This window comes from Amphiura filiformis, chromosome 9 (genome assembly GCF_039555335.1).
Source record: "Amphiura filiformis chromosome 9, Afil_fr2py, whole genome shotgun sequence".
Taxonomy (NCBI): Eukaryota; Metazoa; Echinodermata; class Ophiuroidea; order Amphilepidida; family Amphiuridae; genus Amphiura; species Amphiura filiformis.
In genome coordinates, this window is record NC_092636.1 from 26,554,497 (window position 1) to 26,577,515 (window position 23,019).

Consider the following 23,019-nt stretch of genomic DNA (forward strand, 5'->3'; position numbering starts at 1 on the left):
CTATAAAAGTATATCTGTGATATTTTCATTCTTCTACACACTCGCTGTGAATTGAGCAATGCACTTTTTGCCAAAGCTCACTACCATTCGTAAGATGCTGTGAACTACCAAATCACAACAGTTTAAAATAATTAATAACCTTAATATTCAAATTGTTATCTTGCATTCAAGGGCCATGTTGCTTTCATTTTTTTCCAGCTTGATGCCTCTTTTTCCTTTTCAAATTAATAGTTATTTATTTACACTAATTTAGGATTGAAATGACCTTTTGACTCTTGTTTGTTTGTGCAATTATTGTTGTTGTTGTCCATATATTATTGTTGTTATTGTCATCATTTTGTTTGTTAACATTCCTGTGGTCATCATTTCCTTCTTGGCATGGCATTAGAGCTTGACAGCTAAACTTCTGTTCACCATCTACCCATGAATTGAACTCTCTCATTTTCATTGCTACATTATTTTCAGCAATGTATAATTTGAGTGTTTGGCCAAAGTATGGTTTAGCCAATACCATTTTGAAAATGAAATGAAATACATGTAAAAGTGGCATTGATTTTAAAGGTAGAGGATTAGATTGTAACATGCTCTTTCGATCACTAAGAAATTATGTGTATCGCAGTGGCCCATAAACCTTACTTGACTTCTGGGGCGGTAACTACCAAACTACCATGTTTTTGTTAATACGGCCTAAAGGAAACATCTTAAACTTTCACTGGGGTTATGAGGAAAAACAATAACTTTCACTTGATACCAAAATCTGCATTTTGATGGGATATGTGGGGGATGAAGTTATCAGTTGGGTCATACACCTTTATATTTAATTGGGACATACACCTTTAATTGGGTCATACACCTTTAAGATCTATTTTTAGAAAATGCACTTTTTTATGTCTGTCTACAAACACAAAGTAAAAAAAAATCAATAAAATTGATGTTAATTCAAAAATAAAAATTTTTGATGGGATTCCTTTTTCATGCAGCACCATTTTCAAACACTGAATTTTAAATTTTGAAGCGACTAATTTTATGTTAATTTTATTTTGCTTCCTACTCACTGGTAGTTCTACATATTTCAACACATTTCACTTAAGAAAAGAGCAAATATTTCTACATTCTACAATGATGAGATCATAGTAGGTGATTCTGATTCAAAAATGCTACTTTTTTGGGTCAATGACATGTTGGTTATTGGCCTTCTCTTTCGTAATACTTTGCCGAACCGTGCCCTTCAATAATCGATCATCATCGGCATGATGATATTTTATTGGTTGTTTAATTGTCTGATTTGTAACAATACCTAGTGGATGGATGGAATATCGCTCATTATTTGACCCTATCATTATGAGCTTAAGAGAGAGTAATTAACAATCCAGTTCTATAGAATTATGAGATTTGAAAGTAATTATGACCATTTAAGCTCATAATCCCAGCAGGTTAACAACCACATTATATGTTTTTTTGCTGTCTTCCCACTGTCCACTCACCCAAATCGGGAATGCTATGGTTCTTCAAGCTGATCAAGGCTATGCTTATTTATCTGAGTAAAAATAAAAATGGAAGGAAAAAAAACTCAATTTTTGTGATATAACCTCGGTGTTATTTCACTAGGATCTGAAACAGCCTCATCTATCAGGACACAGTTCATCAACTCCATTATGTTTATGTGCTCACAGGATGACCTTTGAATTTTGGTTACAGAAAATCATACTCCACAACTTGAGGTCATATTTTGATATATCAGTTTTGAATTGGGGTTAACGAACTGTGTAATAAGCAAGGAGGCTGTTATAGGTTGTATGTTTTGTGGTTGGGATGCAACTATAGTGTAACTGGTTATCAATCTAAATTATAACTTGATCAAATTGATTGATTTGTCCAATTGATTTGATCACCTTTAACAATTAAGGGTGGATTTGAACTTCTTGAACTTAGTTAATGAACAAGTGGTATGTAGCTGCCATCAAATACCATTCAACAATTCTTCCTATACCTTTGTACAGGAGCCAAGCGTTGTTAATCGATGATGAATCCACAGTCCAGTAGCGTATATGCGAATGCATTAAGGTTGTTTGTGCGTAAAAGTTGTTATCTTTGGAACTTATGCGTAAACATTCACTTATGTTGGAGGTAGCAGCTCAACATTAAAGCTTTTTTCTTTAAATTTATTGCTGATATCAACAGAGAAATCATCAATCTTTTTGTAAGGTTGAGTGGCAATGACAAACAGATATTCAGAATGAAAGAATCATGTGAATTAGACGATCTTATAGCTTGTTTTTGTTGTTGAAAGGGATTCAAGCACGTTTCACCATTGTTCACTGATTAACAACTCGCGTCCGGCGATTGTTAATCAGTGATGAACAATGGTGAATCATGATTGAATCCCTAAATCTACTGGAGAATCAAGTAATCGACTGGATATCCATTCGTAGAATTCATCCTAAATAAGAGTAAAATATGTCATGAAAAGAAGAAAAAGAACAAAAAATGTATTAATATGATTGCCGATTTGGATTTTTGCTTATATGATAGTAAATACAGATGTCTGATGGATATTTTTGTGGTAACCAGTCTGACCAAACAAACATGTACATTATATTTTGATCCTCTGTTAGACTGTTACATTATAGACCTTAGACCACTCACGTGCCAAAACATCTTTACCCACTCCTCCCTAGAAACCAGGAGATACGTAGAATAAGTAAAGAAATGTTTAATATGATTTTGATTTAAACTTTTGATCCAAACACAAGGAAATAATTCCTACCTCGGAATGTTTAATATGTTTGCTGATTATTATTAGTATTACTTATAGTAGTGTACTCTTAAGTTTGGTATTATGTTTTGATTAAAAAACAAGTTTGCATTTCTTATTAAAATACTCGTACGATTTTATAATGTAAGCGCTCTTTGCATATTTAACATTTTTACAAACAATGGCATGCCTCCTGGACTAACGTTTTATTTTGCAAAGTTTTCTTTTTCAAAACAAAGTCATTTAAAGACATCATTGAAACAAGCAAAGCTTAAGATGAATAAAATTTTAACCAAAACTTTTTACCAAATTTTATTTTTGAAAACCAGGACCAAAGAATGATCTATAAAAATACTATTTATGTTAGATTTTGAAAATGGATAATTTTGTCTGCGACACAAATTTGTAATAAAAGTTGTTGACAAAAATTTAAAATTCATCTGTGTTTTGCTTAAATATTGCAAGCACAATAAAAACAGAAACAGCCTTGAAACTTTTCAATGCCAGTTATGTAAAAGTTTTCTTCAAATCCCAATAACCAATTTTGTCCTGCGATGTAATAAGATTAATTTATAATGGGGTTATTGAGAAATTGGCCAGTTTCAAAACATCCATATTAACTTGGACAAGTATGTGGGTAATTTTATGGTGTTTGACCAGGCTATGAAACCTGAAAAACACCTTTTATTGGTCCAAATTACCAGTTGATTTCTTTAAAAAGGTGTTTTGATCAGTTGTTGAATAGCCAAATAATAAAGTGGTATGTTAAGTAGTAAGTAGTAAGTAACCTTACTTGTAATTAACTTTTTTTGTGTATGGTGATATTACCTTGATGAGGTAATTGACCTGAGGCCTGATGTGGTTGGCATTCCTAACTGATGCAGTGATGCTGTGTTATCATTATCCCATCTTGTCATTTCGATATTTTGATGGGATACATCTGCACCTATTTCCTTGTCGCTTTCTATTGATGTCCAGTGTTGAGAACTCTGTAGTTTGTTTGACCAATGAGTTGACCAGCGAGCTGACCAGAGCTTTGCAAGGGTCTATATAACTAGACGTTTGTTGTTCAGGTTTCATTTCGGGGAACACTCTAGTTATGTTTACAATTCCACCATTCTGCAGGTGGGCCAGGTCAGTTGGAATGTATTCAAAGAAATGTATATTTGTTCAATGATTATTAAATGATGCTCTAGACTTTATATTATTTGATTTATAATATTTTTTTGTTAATAGAAAGTGTTTGTTTATTTCTTGGAACTCATACTTGTTATCATTATTATGAAACCGAGAGTGCATCCAAAATTAGTCTGCATACAGTATTCATTAGTTTTTTCAACCAGTTTGAACAATACAATAAATTTATTGATTTTCATATTAGTTCCGTTTGATCAATGTTGACATTATCATATAATTTCAACAACATCATTTTAAAATCCAGTAAACCAGTTTTTTGTAGGCCAGTACATTTTGAAGTACATAGTACTACATGTTTTCACCTAAAAGTGTATTTTTTTTTTTCTCATTTCCTTTATTTGCACTTCAAGTCTCCATTATAATGCCTGATCCGTAGGATCAACATCAACAACTCCAACCAAGAGGTTTATTCTATGACATATTAAGAACAAATTAACTTTTCATCCCATCCTCCTCAATCCCATCCTCCTCCGGTCTCTCCTCCTTTTGGGAGTATTAGCTTCATAGCGGAAGTCACTAACTCCATCCTGTTTGTCACATATATGTGGGTTATAATCTCCCCAAAGATGTTAAGTTGCTATAATCCTCCAGTGGTATCACCCTAGACATGTTCTCTTTCTTATTTGCATTAATTTTTTTATAGAAAAAAAAAATTATTAACAAAAAAATACTAATCCAAATTTTATGACATTTTCGAAAAGATATATGTTGATCCTATTAGAATAATGTGTGAAGTAGACATTCAGCAATACTAAGGAAAAACACAGTATATGCTATGTGATTCACTTGTAGATAGAGCATTTTTGCTTCGGGAGATAGCTTTGTGTAATCATGTATGTAATGAAAATTTTTGTAAGAAGATGTTTCCGATTTTAATAACCAAGTCTGGTGCAAGATAATAACAGGCATGGGTTAACATTTGTTATTTCACAATCTGTAATTGTGGGCCAAAGATTGAGGCCACTGTTTGTCCCATTTTGTAGTAAAGGATAATATTGGTAAATATACAATTCCGACTGCCAAGTTAATTAATTTTGTCTGTGTGACTTTTGTATATAGTTCAAGTATTGGTAGCTTCATTGTCTCATTTTAGGGGTCATCGTTATCTATATTTTTACCTGAAGAGTGTGTCAAATTCTACTACCGAATCTACTGACCCAGGCAGTACTAGGTTTTAAAATAAATTTTGGATGTCATTAATGCATTCGTTTGTTTAGAATGAGACCAAAATCTGTGACGGTTTGGATGAGTTAGCAGGAATTGCAGACTCAGTTAATTGTTGCAAGAATTGACATTCTAAATTTGGAAATCTTCCAAGTTAATTTCATATTGGAGCGATTATTTCACAACATTTGTGACCATTAACTATGCAAGAAGTAAGAACGAAAGTGTAACAACGAAACAAGCATTACTTTGTTTTGTTTTCTTTATTTTTTTGAATAAATATTTGTTAAAGCAATTAAATATTTAATTTTGTTTGTTGGTAACTTAGTTCTTCCAAGTCAAAGTGTCATAAGATGACTTGCGCATTTTTTCTGGCTAAGCCTGTCACATTTGCAGATCACAAGATATATCAAACTTAATTTAGTATCACACTTTGTAGTATTTTATGAATGCGGAACTTTAATTGGGTGCCTACCAGTAGATTGCCTTTGTTTATCATTATTATTATTAAGTCCTAAATGTCAGAGTGCAAATCATTAAGTATTTCCAGCTACTATCTATTAACTACTCATCTTTTCACAACATGGTCTTGAGTGATAAAATATCATCCGTTCTAAATATACACCTCTATCTAATTGTCCTGCTAATATCAAGCCATCCAGCAGGGCTGAGCCTGACCAAGAGAAGGTTCTATGAACTTGTGATTGGCTGGCTATATTGTGACATCATCAGTTGAGTGATGATGTCATTAACTATCTTGTCATGCTCTTTCATTCACTATTAAAAACAGGGAAGTTTCTGATTGCTGTATTCTTGTTACTATTCTGTACTGATTATCTGAACGAGCAAGTCGGCTAATCAAGTTTATGGTAAAGAAATCGACAGGAAGAGGTGAACACAAGCAGGGTTTGTTCATTAACTGTCATTTGGTTTGTTAGAATATTTTTGTGGTCAGGGCTGTAGTCAGGGCTTGCCAACCGTGACTTAAAATGCCTTCAGATCGTAGTCACTAAACCAAGCAAGCAAGCAGTCAGCTGGATAAGTACAAGCATTGTCTGTTAACACACCAGTGACTAAACTTGGTTCAGTGGTATAAGCACATATCATTTCAGTTCTTGACTCACTCGTGACAACACACCACTCCAGTAGCCAGCTGAGTGGATTTACTTATTAAAAACTTGATTCATCGGAGGAGAAGTCGAACTGATTAGTATTTATAGTGCTTGATTCAACATTTGCGGAGGATAAGTTGAGGCAGTTTCTAGGATTGTTTTTATTCATACACGATGAGGACCATGATGAGTGACGATATGCCGTTGCCGGTTAAGATGAAGTATTCCAAACTGTTCTGTAATCTGGAATTAGAGACTCTTGCATTGCGATACATCCCAGTATCAAGTGAGACTGTCTTTGGACCATTTTTGTTACATCAAGTTCATTTTCATGGGTAAGACATTGATAAGTTGTGTGTAATATGTGTGTTTCTGTTTCGATATGTAGGGATGTATGTTCCTGTTTCTTGTGTGTACTTCTTAATTTATGTTTGTTTGTATGTGTGTATGCTAATTCCATCCAAAGAGTTTGTCATTTTAGTGTTGACATACAATTTGGTAACAGATTTTGAATTTAAAACTTTTCAATTTAAATAGTATTACAGGCATGAGAATTTTCAGGCTTTTGCCTGAATTCAGGCAGTTTTGTTGTCCGAATTTATGTGTTTTTATTTTTTTAAATCCTGTTTTAGGCCTATTAAGGCCGAATTAATGCGCTTTTCCAGGCAGTTTTCAAAAAAGCCATTCTCATGCCCGATATTAGTGCTATCTTCAGTAGATTTCATCATATAATTTATTACAGGTAGATTATGAGAATGATTTCATCTTGATGTTCTAACATGAAGTGTTATGTTGTATAGACAGTGGCATAGCCAGGGGGAAAGGGGGTGGGGCAAAGCTTCCCCATGTGAGCTTTGCCCCCCCTCTTCCCAAATATGTAAGATATTTAGGTGTTTTTTTGTACTTTTTACAATTTGTGTCAAATTTTTTCCCCTGCCCCCCGCTCCCCTTTGCCACCTCTCTGAAAAAGTCCTGACTATGCTACTGTGTAAAGAGCATCAAATACATCCAATCTAATGATTACCATAATTGTCAATTAAAAGAAACGTTCGAAAACTCAAACGCAGTAATCTCAGTATATAATTCAATGTTTTTCTCACACTTTCAATTTCATTGTCTTTTGATACCAGTCAGACCATAGTTCCTATGGTTACAACCATTCATTGTTTCCAAGTCTGAACATCGGGAATGTTACTTTTGTCTTTTTCTGTTATCCGAAACAGCCCACCTGTCCCTACTATCACACCTGAGCTCTATTTACTTGCCACGCAAGACGTATCATACCTGCCCTGCCCGACCTACCCGGCATAGAAATCGCTTGACCGCAAGATTCGCATGCTTCCAGTCCAAGACGGGTGTGATTTAGCAAATTCTTTTGTTATACTGGGTGTTTTTTCGGTTCAACTTGCCAAAGCTTGTGAAACAATTGATGAAAAAACAAACAAGTCTGACGTACAATTGTGCAACAAGTTTACAAAAGCATTGTTGTGGGTTATTTATATATAGATCAGGCTAGTGGGTGCGTATGGGTGTGATGACAATCAAATCAATATTTGGGTGTTTTTATAGGGAGTATTTTGTTACCCTTGCACCCTTTTTAGGTCATACACTCCTATTGTTCATACATTTACACATGTAGTGGTATAGTGTAGAAAACTTTGCTTGGTGAAGGTGCTTGTAATTTTTGAAAATATGCCTGAATTATTGGCACTTTGATTTTGAAGACTCAGCAGGCCGGGAAAAAGTGTGAATTTGGGAATACTGTTTCCAGGAAATTTGGTGTTCAGAGGAGAATTTAAAGTTAAAAAAAAGAAAAGAAATACATACCAAATTGAAGGTCAATTATGTCTTTTTTAGTGACATTTTGGGTTCATATTCCCAAGAAATTCACATTTTTTCCAGTTGATGTTGAATAGGCTCAAATTGACTCAGGTTATTTTAGTTTTAGATGATAGCATGTATAAAATATCAAATACAAAATGCTGAAGCTCTATATAAATAGAAGAGATGATATATAAAAAAGTTAATTATATTTGTTCAATTAGATAGTTTCAACATTCTTTCATGATCAGGCCAAGGGGCCCAATCAACCAAAAGATCCTCTTCCTTGAGTATAAGTGTTGTATGTGTCTGAAATATTCAAGTCAATTTGTTTATGTAAAAACATTCTAAAGAGTCACAAAAACGCTGTTTTAAAATGGTAGCAAAGTGTACTTTCCAAACTTATTGCCCCAAAAGAAATGTCCACTTTTCGACATTGTGTACCTTTCAAAATTGTGTCTTTATTTCAATGACATCCAGGAAATTGATTACATAATGCAAGTTTGCGCATTTAATGTTATCGGCTGACAATGGGTGGTGCTAATGATGGGAATCTAACTGAAATTTACTTCCTTTTCAACTTACCAGAATTGGATCTAGTGCTTATCAGAAGATAGGTATTATAGTAAAATTATCAAGTACTTAGACTTTGTGTCTTTTTCCAGATAAATGAATGATTAATGACGATAATGATGTATATGAAGTAGATCTAAGTGGGTACCGGGTGGGTGTGATATCCTGGTGTCCCCAACTTTCTTTTCCCTTTTAATTAATCAATTAATTACTAGTAGTTTTTAGTTTATTTTAAAAGAGATGATTAATAACACAAATGTAATAATGATGATGGTGATAAAAATATTAATTTAATAATAGTAACAATAAATGAATAAATAAGAGAATCAAATTTAAGACAAATTAAACTTATTAAATAGTCCAAGGTTCAACTACTAGATGTTGGCATGTCAAAATTCATGAATTATAAAAATATTCTCAATGTTCGACAGGTGTCAAATTTTTTTAAAGTTTTCTTGTCAATTATTTTGAAATGTTGACATATAGGCTGCAAGATTATTTGGAAATGTTGACAAGTCCTTTTATGCAAGGTGAAGGTGTGTTGAGGGCTCAGTGCAGCAAACATTAGCTGCCCTGGGTATTATTTCATAAGCACAATTGCATTTATAAATGTTACCCAATGCAGCTATGGAGATGAGGCTTTGTTGCACTGAGCCCTAAATGTATGGTGAGAGAAATTACAGTTTGGTTTGAAATGGAAACAGAAAAAGTTATTGACAAATAAGAAGACGTCAACTGTCTTGACAGGTGTGAAGATGACTTCATTTTCTCCTTGAAACATATTTCTCAATTAACTAAGAAAGTGATTAGCCTATATGTTCACCTTCAACATTTAATTGAATTGTGTCATTTGTAAGTGGGTTAAGTGTGTCTTATCCACAGCTCAGTGCCAGAAGTGGGTAAGTGCAAGCTAGTGCAATAGCTTCCCTGTGAACATTTTGTAACAAAATGTATATAATTTGACGCTTTGGTTTGTAACCAATTAACCCAGTTTTGTGCTGTACAGACTTACACAGTCACATGAATCAGGGATGTTTTGAAAAATTACTTTCTCTCAGATAATTATAAATGAAATGACGTAGGCTCATCATAAACATAATGTATTGTTATTACTGTTGTGATTTACTTTCTAACATCCTTAATCCAGATTAGTGTCTCTTCTGTTGTGAAAAACATAATGTGAAGTTAATTTCTGACCCAGTTAATCCGGATCATGGTCTCTGATATGGGAAACATAATCTTCTTTCTATTCTGTACATTCCAGAAAATTTGTTTTGATTGTGTTGTTTGCTTTCTGCTTTTATGGGAATGATTGAAAATAGGAAATAGTTTTTGATTTTTTTTCTCTTTTAGTTATTCAGTTAATTATTAAATTCACCATATTTGCACAGAATATAGATATAACCATAAGGCGACAAAAAACCCCTCTGTTTTGCGGGTGGACAGACCTAGGTTGGTCGGTTAGGCTGGGTTTTTTTCTGGAGGCTAAAATTATCCTATAATTTCACCAAAATCTGACAAATCTGAAAAAAATCTTTGCAAACATTTTCAGCCAAATTTATTTTTTAAAAAAATTCTCCAAAACTCAAATTCTGGGTTGGCCAGGCCCGTAGGACGTGGGTGGGGGGGGGGGGGTCGTCTAAGGCACATCAGCAGGATTTTATATGAGTACAATGACTTTTTATCATAACCATGATGATGTCAGACACTTTACCATGTTTACAGACACACTTGTTACACCTTGGCACACTTCACATGCAAGGACAAGAAAAACTTCAGAGACAGTTGTCATGATCACTTTGGGCTGGTATACATCAAAACACAGAGTGCTGACTTTCTGGCAAAACTGCTCACAGCAAAAATACCAGTCAATGCGATCTTCCATGCAAAGCCATGCCCCTAATCAGTAAGAGGTCATGCATTTTGTGCAGTGGCTAGGCAAGCACTTTTGTATACATGTGGAGAGAATAGTCAAGTCAAATTGATTCACCGTTGCAAGGTATTTCCCACCGCCGTGTCTGACAGTACTTCAGCACAATTCAGCAACCAGTGTGTTGTCTCCAGTAGAAAGTTAGCAAACATCCACCAGTTGTCATAGTGTGTTTGGGAACCTGAAAAGCTAACTTGTTTTTTTGCAAACAATTCAAGTCCGTGCTACTTCAAACTGAGTTGACTTTGTTGTGGATTTAGATTGACTGAATGGATAAAACATTGATTTTGGTTCACTTTTGAGAGGAGGAAGAAGTCGGGTTTTGTTGGCGTGTAATTATGGAAGCAGGTTGTAGTCAATCAGATATGACAGGTTGGTGCTTGTATATATATATCTATTAAATCAAGGTATTGCGTTCATAATTGAGTTGTATTTTGGAAACAAGCATCCATGCCAAGCTGGCTCCAATGTTACTTAAAAGTCAAATAGTATTTTTTTTTGTGCAAATTTATAATAGATTTAAGCTGAACTAACATTTACTTCTTGCATTACAACTAAGCTTGGCCAATAATGAGGCTCTAATATGCAGGTCATTTTACTTCCTTATTATGCCTTGTTATGTATTTTCTTCCTGTATAATTTTATATAGCAAAGTATTTTTGGCAAGAAAGATTGCATCTTAATATCAACTAATTTGCCAGATTTAGTGTGGTGTATTTTTTTTCTTGTGCAAAAAAATCTGCAAGGTGTAGATTAGAAAACCATCAAGAACCAAAATAGTTTCCTTGGTTTTGTGGTTTTGGAGACCTGTTTGAATTGGTTGCCACATGCTTGTCTGTAAAGTGTCTGATATGTTGGGATCTGCTATTGCCTACTCATGTCAGGTCAGCATTGCTATTCTTATATGTACCCCAACACAGCATCACACAGAAAAGCTCTTTCATGTACTGATGTAGCCCTATACAGTATAAGACCATTGATTTTACCCAAAAACGAAGAGAAATTGTAACTATTGCCAATTTTACCTCATTTTCTTATGACATCATAATATTTTGAATTTTGCCCTTTGACCCTAAGACAGATGCTTAGGTCTTTCTTAAATAGAAACGTGTAGGCCTATACTTTGACAGATGCAGGTCCTACCCATCACTCTTTTCACATCATCCTGTTATATCATATAGTACACTAGAAAAGTATAAAATGTACCTGTGCCCCCTGTCCTGGTGTACAGTGTGTGATCAGGGAGTGATCAATGGGATCAAATGCTTTCTGCATGTCAACCAGGCTTTGCTTTCACATGATCTGTTTCCCCTCTCTGACCAGGCAAGCACAAATTTGACAGCTATTATCCCAATATTATTCTATAAATTAGGCTTTTAGTGGTTAGCCTTGACATGATGAGGACACTAGTGTTCAACATCACCCCACACCTAGCTAGCCTCTGCTATATGACACCACCTCAGTTCTTGAGGGGATACAGATATTTATAGAGTTTCCTCCCTCATGCCCCTGGCCTTTATACTTGGCATGTCCTGTCCCCATCAGGTCAAGATGGGTAACACATGTGCTATATAAAGGGGCATGCCAGTATTTTGAAATCTGAATGAAACTTATTGTGTCATAGTTTGTTGATGGTGCAAATTGTTTTGGTAAACCACAGTTGAATGTTGTGGTTTGAAGTTGACAGACTGGAAGTTTTCTGGTGACATTTGTTGGGCAAATTTTTAGACAAGAAATTTGGAAAAGTGATACATGATGTGGAATGGTGTCAGTATGTAGGAAGTTTAGGTTGAATGGTGCAAATTGTTTTGGTAAACCACCCTATGAAAGCAATAAGGATGATATTATTGTGGTGATGGGTTAGACTGTAAGACTGTAAAGGTGGAAATTTGTGCTGAATGCTGTTTATTTTGGGCACCGTAAAAATATAAATGTGCAAGTATGCTATTTTATCTCTAGGTTATAATATACATGTACAAAAACTCAAAATTGTGAATTTCGAAACAAGCAAAGTTGTAACTTCCAAATTGGCAAAGCACAAACAATTACAAGCCTGTAATTTACATACTTTTTAAGCAAAAATGTTCTCTTGATAAAGTTTGGATTCATACCAAAGTGAACGCTGAGCGTATTTTTTTTGAATATATCTATGCACCAATTACATGCAAGTCTCTGATCACAGATCTCAATGATCTATGCTCTGATACACCAGGTCTTGGCATTTAGCTGACTGTTACATAACAACTTCTAGGATCGACCTAGAAATTTTGGCAGCTTTGTGAACTTGTAATTAATTGGGGTCATAAGTTACTGGTAAAACACTGGACTTATGTTACATCATGCAGAAGTGAATAAGAAAGTGAATGAAGCACCTGTAATAATGATATAGCTATGACTAATTGCACTAATTAATGGAAGCGTTTAATTAGATAAGCTTCATTTGGGTCAAGAAAGAAATTCAATCAATCATTAACAAGTGAATGCATGAATTAGTAGCTATACAAAGCCTACATCTTGTTTTGCGTCAAATATTTTGAATTAACACCAAATTTTACAGAATAAATTTGCCTATATTTATATTACAGAAGGGAAGCATGTGACAGGCCGAGATGTGCATGTTTGTGACAAATCTGACTAGGAGGGAAAAATACCTGGAGTTTTTTCACAGTAACATCCCTAACAATGCAGAGCTAGGTAGCCTCAGAGGCAAACACACTCTTAAAGTTACCATAATTAGATTTCTACAATGCCACAGAACTATAAACTCCCCCATTATGATTCCTTCCGGTCACCTTAAACTTTCTTTGAATACTTTGCAGGTATTATATTAATTGTGTTTTGCAATATTATATTGTTAGGAAGGACTGAGGATAATTTTGGATTTTGAGGCTTATGGTATGGAAATTTGTGGGTTTAGAAATTTTTTGAATTGTAGATATGTTTTTTGAGGTTATGGGGACTCGGTTGGCTATGTTGTTTAGCAAGAAATTGAACAAAGGATGCCAGCCCAGGTATCTTGTTGCTTTCCTTTTCTAGAAATCAGAAGTTAAAATGATATTGTTTCAAGTGGTACATGTATGTCACAATCTTTGTTAAAGTTAACAAATTAAGGTGGGTACCTAAAAGGGTATCATCACTTTACAATTGAAATCGGCTTTTTTGTTAGTAACATGGCGTAAACATCCTTGCACAATCAATAAATGGTGTCATGCGATGGAAATAACCCTGTTCTACGGGTGGTCGGACCTGTCAAGTAGGGTCGGTCGGTTTGGTGGTTTTTTTCTTTCTTTTTCTGGAGGCTAAAATTGCCCAAAATTTTACCAAAAGCTGAAAAAAAAAAGATTTTTTACAAACATATTTTCTTAATGTTCAGCCCAAATTAATAAATTTTGGCCCCAAAAGGGCTGATTTTACACGATTTCAGCAATAACCTATAAATTTTGGGTCGGATGGGCCTGTAGAACAGGGTGTTTTTTTTGTCGCCTATAACATCAAATAGTATTAGTTATACCAATAGTTAACTGTAAAAGCAGTAGCCAACCGGTCTAGAGTCAAACAAGGCATGCTTGTTGCAAGAACAAAATTTCTCACAGTATAACATTGATTTTATTAAAACCTGTAGAATTTCTTTATCATTTGTCTTCCATTTACATGCATGTAGAATTTTATTGGACACAATAAACGTGGGTTAGACTCTTTGTCTGAGCTAGTGAAATAAGGAACTTAATTCAACTTAGAGCTGGGTGGATTTGGGGTTTTTAATATCTTGACATGCCTGAGGGTTCTTCAAAAGATTTGTCCGACACAAAGGTAGGGAGGAGATCAAAGGAGTCAAACCTGGCGGAATGTGCTCACGCTTATAGACGACGAAGGAGAGAGAGGTTGGACTATAAAGAAACTTACTCTGATTTTTTGACGTTTGTAATTTGTAGTGTGCAACTTATATATTGTGTATTTCAGCTGGGCTGTGTGGGTGTTTACAAGTAAAGTATTAGATTTCTTTGTAATTCTCGTAATGCACGTTTTTCAATCTCACATGCACTGCAAAAGCAAAATATTTCAACTTTTTTCTTAATTTTTGCCTGCTCCATTAGAAGTCGAACCAAGCAGGACAGGAAAAAGATAATTGTTAAAAACGAAAATGATTTTGAAAAGTTTATTGTGTAAGGAAGTAGGAACTGGAATAAATGAATAATTTTGTTTGGTAATTGGATAGAGTTTTAGTAGATTATGTTCATTTTGATGAGGTCAATGCAACAATGTCTTTGTTCTACTATTGTCCCACCTGTCTCTCCTCATTATGACCATTGTCCATTATGTTCTAACAGACCACCATGCTCCTTTGAGCTTTGTTCTTGACCATGGCATATGGACCAAACACACAAGGTTTCCATACAGTCCTATTGTCTTTTCTAAATCAATACCGGATCGGACTTCCAATTGGAAGTGTGGCAGCTTAATTAGCATGTTTGTTAATTAGTGATGGCATGCTGTTGGTTGGTATCTGGTGACTTTTAATTATTCCAAATGATGACCTGATGTATTGTGATGTTATTGTATGTCATCATGGTACCATCTGTCTGATCATTTTCCAACATTGATTGGTAGTGAAAGGATGATACATGGATGACACATAGTTTATTCATCAGCTAGCACAAAATAACATTGTATTATAACGCCGACCTGTCTGTGGACATGTTATCTTTTTGATCTAGGTGAGTTTTAACCATTGATTCAGTTGTGAATTTGTAATTTGAAGTAAATTATTGTCAACGGTCTAACAAGAGGCTTATCTGTCTGGCACACTTTCATAGGCATGTGTGTGCGGTGGTAGGGTGGGGCATGGGTGTTTGTGTGTTTGATGTGTATGCATAGAGGGTGGGGTGTGTATGTGGGGAGTGTTAGTGTTAACTGGGATGTCTGTAGTTCATACAGTTGTCAGATCTATATTACGATATGTACAATATTGGTACCAATCAGACATGATGGGCCAAATTTATTTTCGTGACAATTTAGACCTTTGCTGTATAGTCTGCAATTGTCTCCGCTTCAATCCCAAGATACATAATATTCAGATTCAATGACCTATGCGGTCTTTATTGACAATTACCACACAACTAGGTATAGTCAGAAAACAAATACAAAGAACAGTATGAAAACTAGAAACACTACTATATATGTATAAACATTAACATGTAATACCTGAACGAACAGTAAAAGCTGCATTGATATAAGCACACACAATTTGTAAAATATCATTATCTTTAGCACCCATAATAGCAATAAAAATATCATAGTCATTTAAGTTTGTGATATTCAAAACAGACTTAATATCAGACAGAAAACCCTGTCTAATAGTATCATAGGCTTAATATTAGTAATATTAGTGTATTAACTCTCCCTATATGCATAGAATAAATTAATACAATTGGGTCTTAGCATTGGAGAGACCCATATAAAAGTTTGCTTTGCACTTTTTGTATTTCAACCTTCCATAAAGTGCACACTCACATTTTTGTCTTCAGAATTCAAAGCCAGACAACACCCATGACAAGCAAAACAGAGTGTTTGCAATTGTTTTGATGGATGCATCAAATTTGTTTTTGCATTTCACAAGCTGATGGAATAATAAATACCATGTTTTCTTCACCTTGCATTGCATAAATGTAATTTATGCCCACTGTGTTACTGGACAAGCTTTTCGCCCTTGACTAAGTGGTTACAATTGACCATGATATTCAACCCCTTACTGGTATTACACCAATATTATTCAGGAATGCACATACATACATCTTTGTATACACCAATCCGAGAAGCGTTTACTGTATTTGGCCCTCTATTGACGGAACCACAATTGTACCAGTGCGGGAGATTTAATTTGTTCAATCAATTCATGGTCGTGTATTGAAAATTACTGTTGTGTACAATTCTGTATAGCACACTAACAAGTAATTGATGGAACCCCCGACCTTGGGACACCGCAGTTTTACGTCGGGGACACCGCAGGAATGGCCTAGTCGGATTGGTGTATAGACTGTATTAAAGTTTGACCATACCTGCTTTTGTTTTGTTTTATTTGGCACTTTTCTTTGTTGTTGGTCCACCCTGTGCTTAAAAGAAAACAATTTCACTTGGCCCCTCCTTAGGAATACATGTATATTTCCATAATTAGCAAACATTGGAATTCTTATGGTCACATACAGGTAATTTAGTAGAATAATAGTGTTAATTGTTAGATTCTTGATTAGTTTTTTTGCTCAAATAAGTCCAATATGACCTCATTACAACTTTAGGACAAGATGAATTTGTTTCATTACCCTGATTATGGTACAGCTCACAGGCCAGAGGGTACTGTATAAGTGGCAATTTTCGCGTACAGTTATTTTCGCGATTTGTAGTGAGAGACATATTTTCGCAAATGTTATTTTCGTGATTACCTGCAGTCCTCCCCTATACTTGTAATACATTATTGCATATATTCGCGAGGTGTTATTTTCCCGGTTGGAGCTCTAATCGTGAAATTCGCGAAAATAGAACCTATTACCACTTATACAGAACAAAGTGCTATTCCAGTTGAAAGCCGTACACCCCCTATGGAAGACACAACCGTAATCTCCCATGCAGAGGGTTTAGACTTTAAAATGGAGTCACCCATCTAGGTAACCCCATTTGAAATTCACACTGTGTGGAAGATTAGGGAGGTGTAGGGATTTTAATTGGAACAGCTCACTGGTTATGGTACCTGGTTGGATGGAATCTTGGAAGGATTTTTATTTAGGTGAAGTTCAAAGTTTGGGCAGTACTATTTCAAGTATTTTTGGCAAAGCATGGAGAAGATAGTACATAAAATTATCATCTTGATATGGGGCATTGGATTCACTTTACTGTCATTGCTCAACTGATATTGCCCTTTTGCGATAGTACCTGGAATTGGGTAAAATTCACTGGTATGGGGTTGATTTTAGATGCTGTGTGTGTGGGTGTGCTTATATTACTGGAAAATTGCTAGATTTTGAAATCATGTTAATTTCACCAATATGGCTGCTACAGGGTAGAGGTTGCTGAAGGTTTTGAAATCGTAAATGGTCGCTAGTAACATACAAACTGGTGTTGAACAATGAAATTTCTTTGATTTGCAAAACGTAGTGAACAGTTCATGAAGACTAGTGTTTGTGTGACTCCACTTTGCACAAATATGATGTGTTTATTTCTGTGCAAAAATGTTGGATATCAAAACCGGATTGCCTAGCATCAAGAAAAATATAGTCCTAATCGTTGATTTCAAGAATGCAAATCGGAGCCGAAGGAGCCTCCTCGACATATTTGAGCCACTTAATAGACTTGCTTTGGTAATGTAAACTTTGTGAAGAGTTTAGAGGTCTGCTCTATGGTATTAACTCTGCTGAACACATATAATCAAACATTTCTTGTTAGAAAGTGGAATGTGGAAATGAGTGCTTTAACTTTTTGGGAGCACTGGCAACTCTGAAGTTATGTAGTAGGATTTGGATGGGTGCATACTATTGTGAAAGCTGCACAAAAATCAGGAGCAATTGTATTGAAAATATGCATCAAATGCTAGAATGATTCAGTGTGTCATTTGACTTGTGTATATCATATCCTGGTTATTTATGTGCTAATGAAATGAAAAAGACTTTCGGTCTGATGGATATTTAATAGTTCTTCATATCTTCATTGAATACTTCAAACTTGGGATGCAGTTAATTGCAGTATCCTGTAGGCCATGCTGTAGGCTTACATACATTGTATTACTGGTATGTACATGTAATTTTAAAACTAAATGATGGTAGCCAAATGAGTCTTTAGGTAGAGACTCTTGAATCAAGACATAGACACTATAACTTTCAGTGTCTTGATTGTAGGAGGAGGAGTAAGTAAAATATATGACAAAAAGGTATCATTATGATGTTGCTTAGCAAATAACCAAATTGGTATTCAGCACTGACCCCTCTTTCAAGTGAAAAGGGTGCTCTTGTCTATCAAACATAAAATCATCAAATCAGACACCAGATTACCTGTTTAGGCACTATATTTGGCGAATCCACTTACAGTTTACACTCCTCCTGTGGAAGATTGTGGAAATATCTTCCACAGAATGAGTATGAATTTCAAATGGAATAAGCACATTTTACCAACTCTATTTGAAACTCATCCTCCCTCAGAGGGTGGATGAAATTCAAATGGAGTTGCCTAATGTGTTCATTCCATTTGAAATTCATACTCCACCTGCAGAAGATATAAATTCCAAAATATTCCACAGGGGGAGTGTGGATTTTAAATGGAATTGCCCCATTGAATCTGGAGATGGAAATAACCAACTCTTTAATTGAACAATATTATCAAGACATAACAGCTCTATAAAAAGATTCAAAGCAAGTTGGTTTGTTCAAAATGGTTTAACAACTCTCCATGCAAAAATAATGAATATAATAGAGAACTATCACAATAATATGATTTTAATCCAAAATCAACAAATAGGACTGATTTGGATTATGAAGGAAATCTGTGCTATAATATGTTGCCTATCATGTCTAGCATAAATAATGAGCTGTTAATCTGATACCAAGAAATATTTTGATTGTAGATGACTCGGGAAGTAATGGGATTAACGCTCTGGTTTGATCGAAATATTATGTCAAAACAAGGATTTTCTTGAAATGTGTAGCCTTTGGATGTAGAAAATTATTATACTTAGTTCTCTGGGTTAATAAGAGAACCAAATTAACTTACAATAATTTTCATACTTATGTGACTTTGTGTATTTATTTTAAAATGCAGTTCTGATGCCTTACGCTAGGAATGCGACAAACATCATTTGAACCTAAATACCTATAGATTTATATCTTCCGCTCTTCTCCAGCGTGCCTCTTTAGCTCAGTTGGTTAAAGCGTTGTGCTAGTATTACGAAGGTCACCGGTTCAAATCCAGCCAGATGTACTGGTTTATTTGGTGTGGTTTTTTTTCAACGTTTATGTACACTGGCTACTGGGGAAAGATTAAAATTTAGCAACAACTTCGCTAACAACGCCTAGACGTTTATCCACAAGCCTCAGCGCACTTTGCAGCCTCGGCACAGTTTATAAATATCTCTTTTTGCATAATTTCAATCAAAACTATTTAGAAGAGTTCAAAACAATGTGATATATGTAGAGTAAATATAGATGTCTGGTTTAAACAATCAATCATTTGTTGTAGCAAAATATTGTTTGATTTGAGAACAAAACCCATTGTGGGTTGGTAAACTCATATACTACCATTCATGGTGATTTATGGTTAATAACATGATGAATGCATGCTACCGTTGTATAAAAATAGGTTTCCATGTGTAAATAATATTTCATAATAATCATAATCTAGTGGTATTTGCACTATTCAAGTTCACATGGACCACCCATTTTCTGCGCATCATATTTCAACATGTTGTCAAAATGTTTTCTAATAATATTTTGCATTCCTGACAAAATGTGTATGTTTCACAGCATTGTAAGATCAGGGCTCATTGTAACCTTTGCATCACACAATGTAATGGGTTGTGCAAATCACAGATGGGTCATGCACTGCCTTGTACAAAAATAGGCCATGTTTTATTTTGGAATTCCACCATGACCTAAAACAACAAATGGAGGGAGTTATATCACACTAGCATATTGTTTGCATGCACTTAGAAGGGTTCAAGCTACTGTGGTAATGACTACCAGTATCTGTGATTTAGAAAGCGGGTGTAAGACTCGGGTTAAAATAATAGATGATGTCCCTGTTAATAGGTAGGTATTTATTAGGGTTACAGATCGGGTTATATCCGATCAGTGGAGACATTGATGCAGGGATGCAGTTAAAAGAGAATCATTTGTAGTGTATGTGCTTCATTATCAATACCTTGGCCTAATCGGAACTTCGTAACTTTTTTTGTCGTTTCAGAGCGGATAAACTTGAGAGCACGCCAAACAGCCATCTCACCAGATCGGTAGATTTGACGCCATCGTCATCACCGCAATCTAGTGTGATTTCATCAGTGTCCAGGGAACCAGCGTTACCCAAGGAGGAAGACAAGCCTGAGTTCTATGCACCCCATGCTTTACAAGAGGACAGTGATATTGACTCTGATACTGTGGAAAGTGCATCAAAATCAGTGGACTTAGTTAATGGTGTCGATGGTGAGAGGACAGCGTCCCCTAAGAGAACTGAGTCACCGGCTAGTCCCATTTTTATCCCTGATGATGTATCAGAAACAAAACATGAAGTCCAGGTCATTGAAAGACCAACAGAACTACCACTTCTGACGCCATCACCCAGAAGGCCATCAGAACCTTTGGAGTTGTCTAATGAGCACAGTCCAGATGATTCAAGACAAAGATCACCTTCATTGGGAAGTCCAAGAGACACTTTGCCAAGCAGTGATAGTGGTATAGGGATTGTAGACTTTGTGATCAAATCACTGACACCCTGTGAATGTTCGGGATTTAATAGACTTGTTTCCAGAGAGCGATAGAAAGTCAGAAAAGAAGAACAAGATGCCTAATGCAGGAGAGAAATCAATTTCGAAGACACCAAAAAAGTAAGTTGACCTTTCATTCTTCCGGTCTACCCTAGGCTATTCTATAACATGTTACCCATATGCTTCAGACCTCTAAAACTTTAATATGATGTTCTGTAATGATGAAAACAAGTATGGTTACTGTATTCCAATATAAAAACCATTCTGAACCATGGTTAACTCCTCCACGCAGGTGTCGACTGCAGATGACAAGTTTCAATTTTGTTTTTTAAATCAAAAATATCAGAATTGTACATTTTTATGACCATATTTGGAATCAGCATGAAAAATGCATTAAAATGAGTATAAACAAGCCCAGTATTGGTTCAGTGGTTCTTGAGATAGCTCTTGATATTGGGAAAATATCTTAAACTTTGGACTTTTTACGGCTAGCACTCAGAGCATTGATGTTAAAACGATGGGAAGTTGTGCTTGTCATGGACAGTAGCATTATCAAATTACCATAATAACTTGAGCCTTAAATCCTGGATGATATGTTTAATCATTTTATAATCAATAGCAAGTCATACAGCAGTCATGGTCATATGTTGCAAACTTTCAAAATTGTAGGATATTTATCATTACCTCTATGGATAAGTGATATTGTAACAGATACAATTAAATATGATGACACTCCAATTATGGCAAGGGAGTGGACTGTCAGAAAAAGCCGGAAACCAAAGATTTTAAGTCGTTTACCCAAAGCGGCTGCACAGAGTGCTACCACATCACAATACCATATGGCATAGTTTAGTGCTCTTTGAGTACCTGGGTTAGTACCTGGGACGTAGCAATCAGCATGATGTATTTGGGTATTAAACATCATACCCCTTATACCAGAGGTGGAATCGAAGCATGCACACTATTGCACAGACTGGTGAACTTTGGGTGTGGGGTTGAGTGTAATTTGGGTTTAGTTAAAAGCATACCGGGGACACAAATTAACTGAAAGCCGTGCTTCTGTTTTATACCTGGAAAAGCAATTAGCTTGTTAAAAGCTTAGCTTGTTACTAGCTTTGAACATGTAGAATCATATGGATAAAGCTTAGCACCATGACTTGATTAGCTCATTATGATTTTGCTATAAATATTTTCTATTAATACCATAACAAAATGGCAGATTTATTTTCATCATTGCATATTCATTCTTTACACAGGCCTGATCATGTGGATGGTCCACCAATACAGACGGTGATCCCCAGCTCCTTGTATCTTCAACTCTCACCAGGCAAAGCATTGCTTCTCACAAGAGCCAAAGGAATGCAGGGAACCGATAAGAATGAGATTGGAGAAGACAATGCTGAATTGAGGAAAACAAAGGTAATTTTTACAAATGAAGTGAAGAATTAGGAATTATCTACATCAAGAGAAATGTTATTTTTCCAGAAGTATGCATGATATCAGTTAAGCTATAGTTAGTTTTGCAGGGATCAGTTTAGATTGTTTGTGATTGTATCAAAAACCCCATTTTGATTGGAATGAAGGTGTTTGAAATTACAGTGGAAACTCATTATAACGAAGTTGTCAGGGACAAAGAAATTAGTTCTTTATATCCAAATTTCGTTATATCAGGGTTGTAAAAACAATAAATAACAAAAAGAATTTGGTATCTTGGTTCTGGAAAAATACTTCTTTATAACAGGATTTTTCTTGTATCCGATTTCGTTATAATGAGGTCTTACTGTAGAACTACAGTGCTATTAGCCTAGTAGAGTCAGTGATGTTGAAGCAGCTTGCTTGCACCCTCATCTATGCCACATGTGTTGTTGTGTATGAACGCTTTGCCCAATGAAATACCCACTAGCATTATCACTGACTGAACTAGAGTACAGGATTATAGCTACACAGGTCGGCCCTGAAAAAAAAAATTAAATGATTTTTTCATCATAAAAAGAGTAAAAAACCAAAAATA

The 23,019-nt window shown here is 35.2% G+C and overlaps 1 protein-coding gene across 3 annotated transcripts in view; it reads left to right on the forward strand.

Moving 5' to 3' along the window:
* LOC140160805 (protein Shroom2-like) overlaps window positions 1-23,019 on the forward strand; it is a 42,122-nt gene that overhangs the window by 11,252 nt on the left and 7,851 nt on the right. Inside the window, exons 1-3 of one of the 3 annotated variants that reach the window (XR_011860019.1) lie at window positions 5,911-6,563; window positions 20,492-21,128; window positions 22,265-22,402. Coding sequence is in view for 1 of the 3 variants with exons in the window: in XM_072184114.1 (XP_072040215.1) it covers window positions 21,085-21,128; window positions 22,265-22,427 (207 nt within the window). In the remaining 2 variants the exon portion in view is untranslated. Of the gene's footprint in view, window positions 1-5,910; window positions 6,564-20,491; window positions 21,129-22,264; window positions 22,428-23,019 lie in introns of those variants that run through there. The other 2 variants (XR_011860018.1, XM_072184114.1) reach the window with 2 other exon arrangements.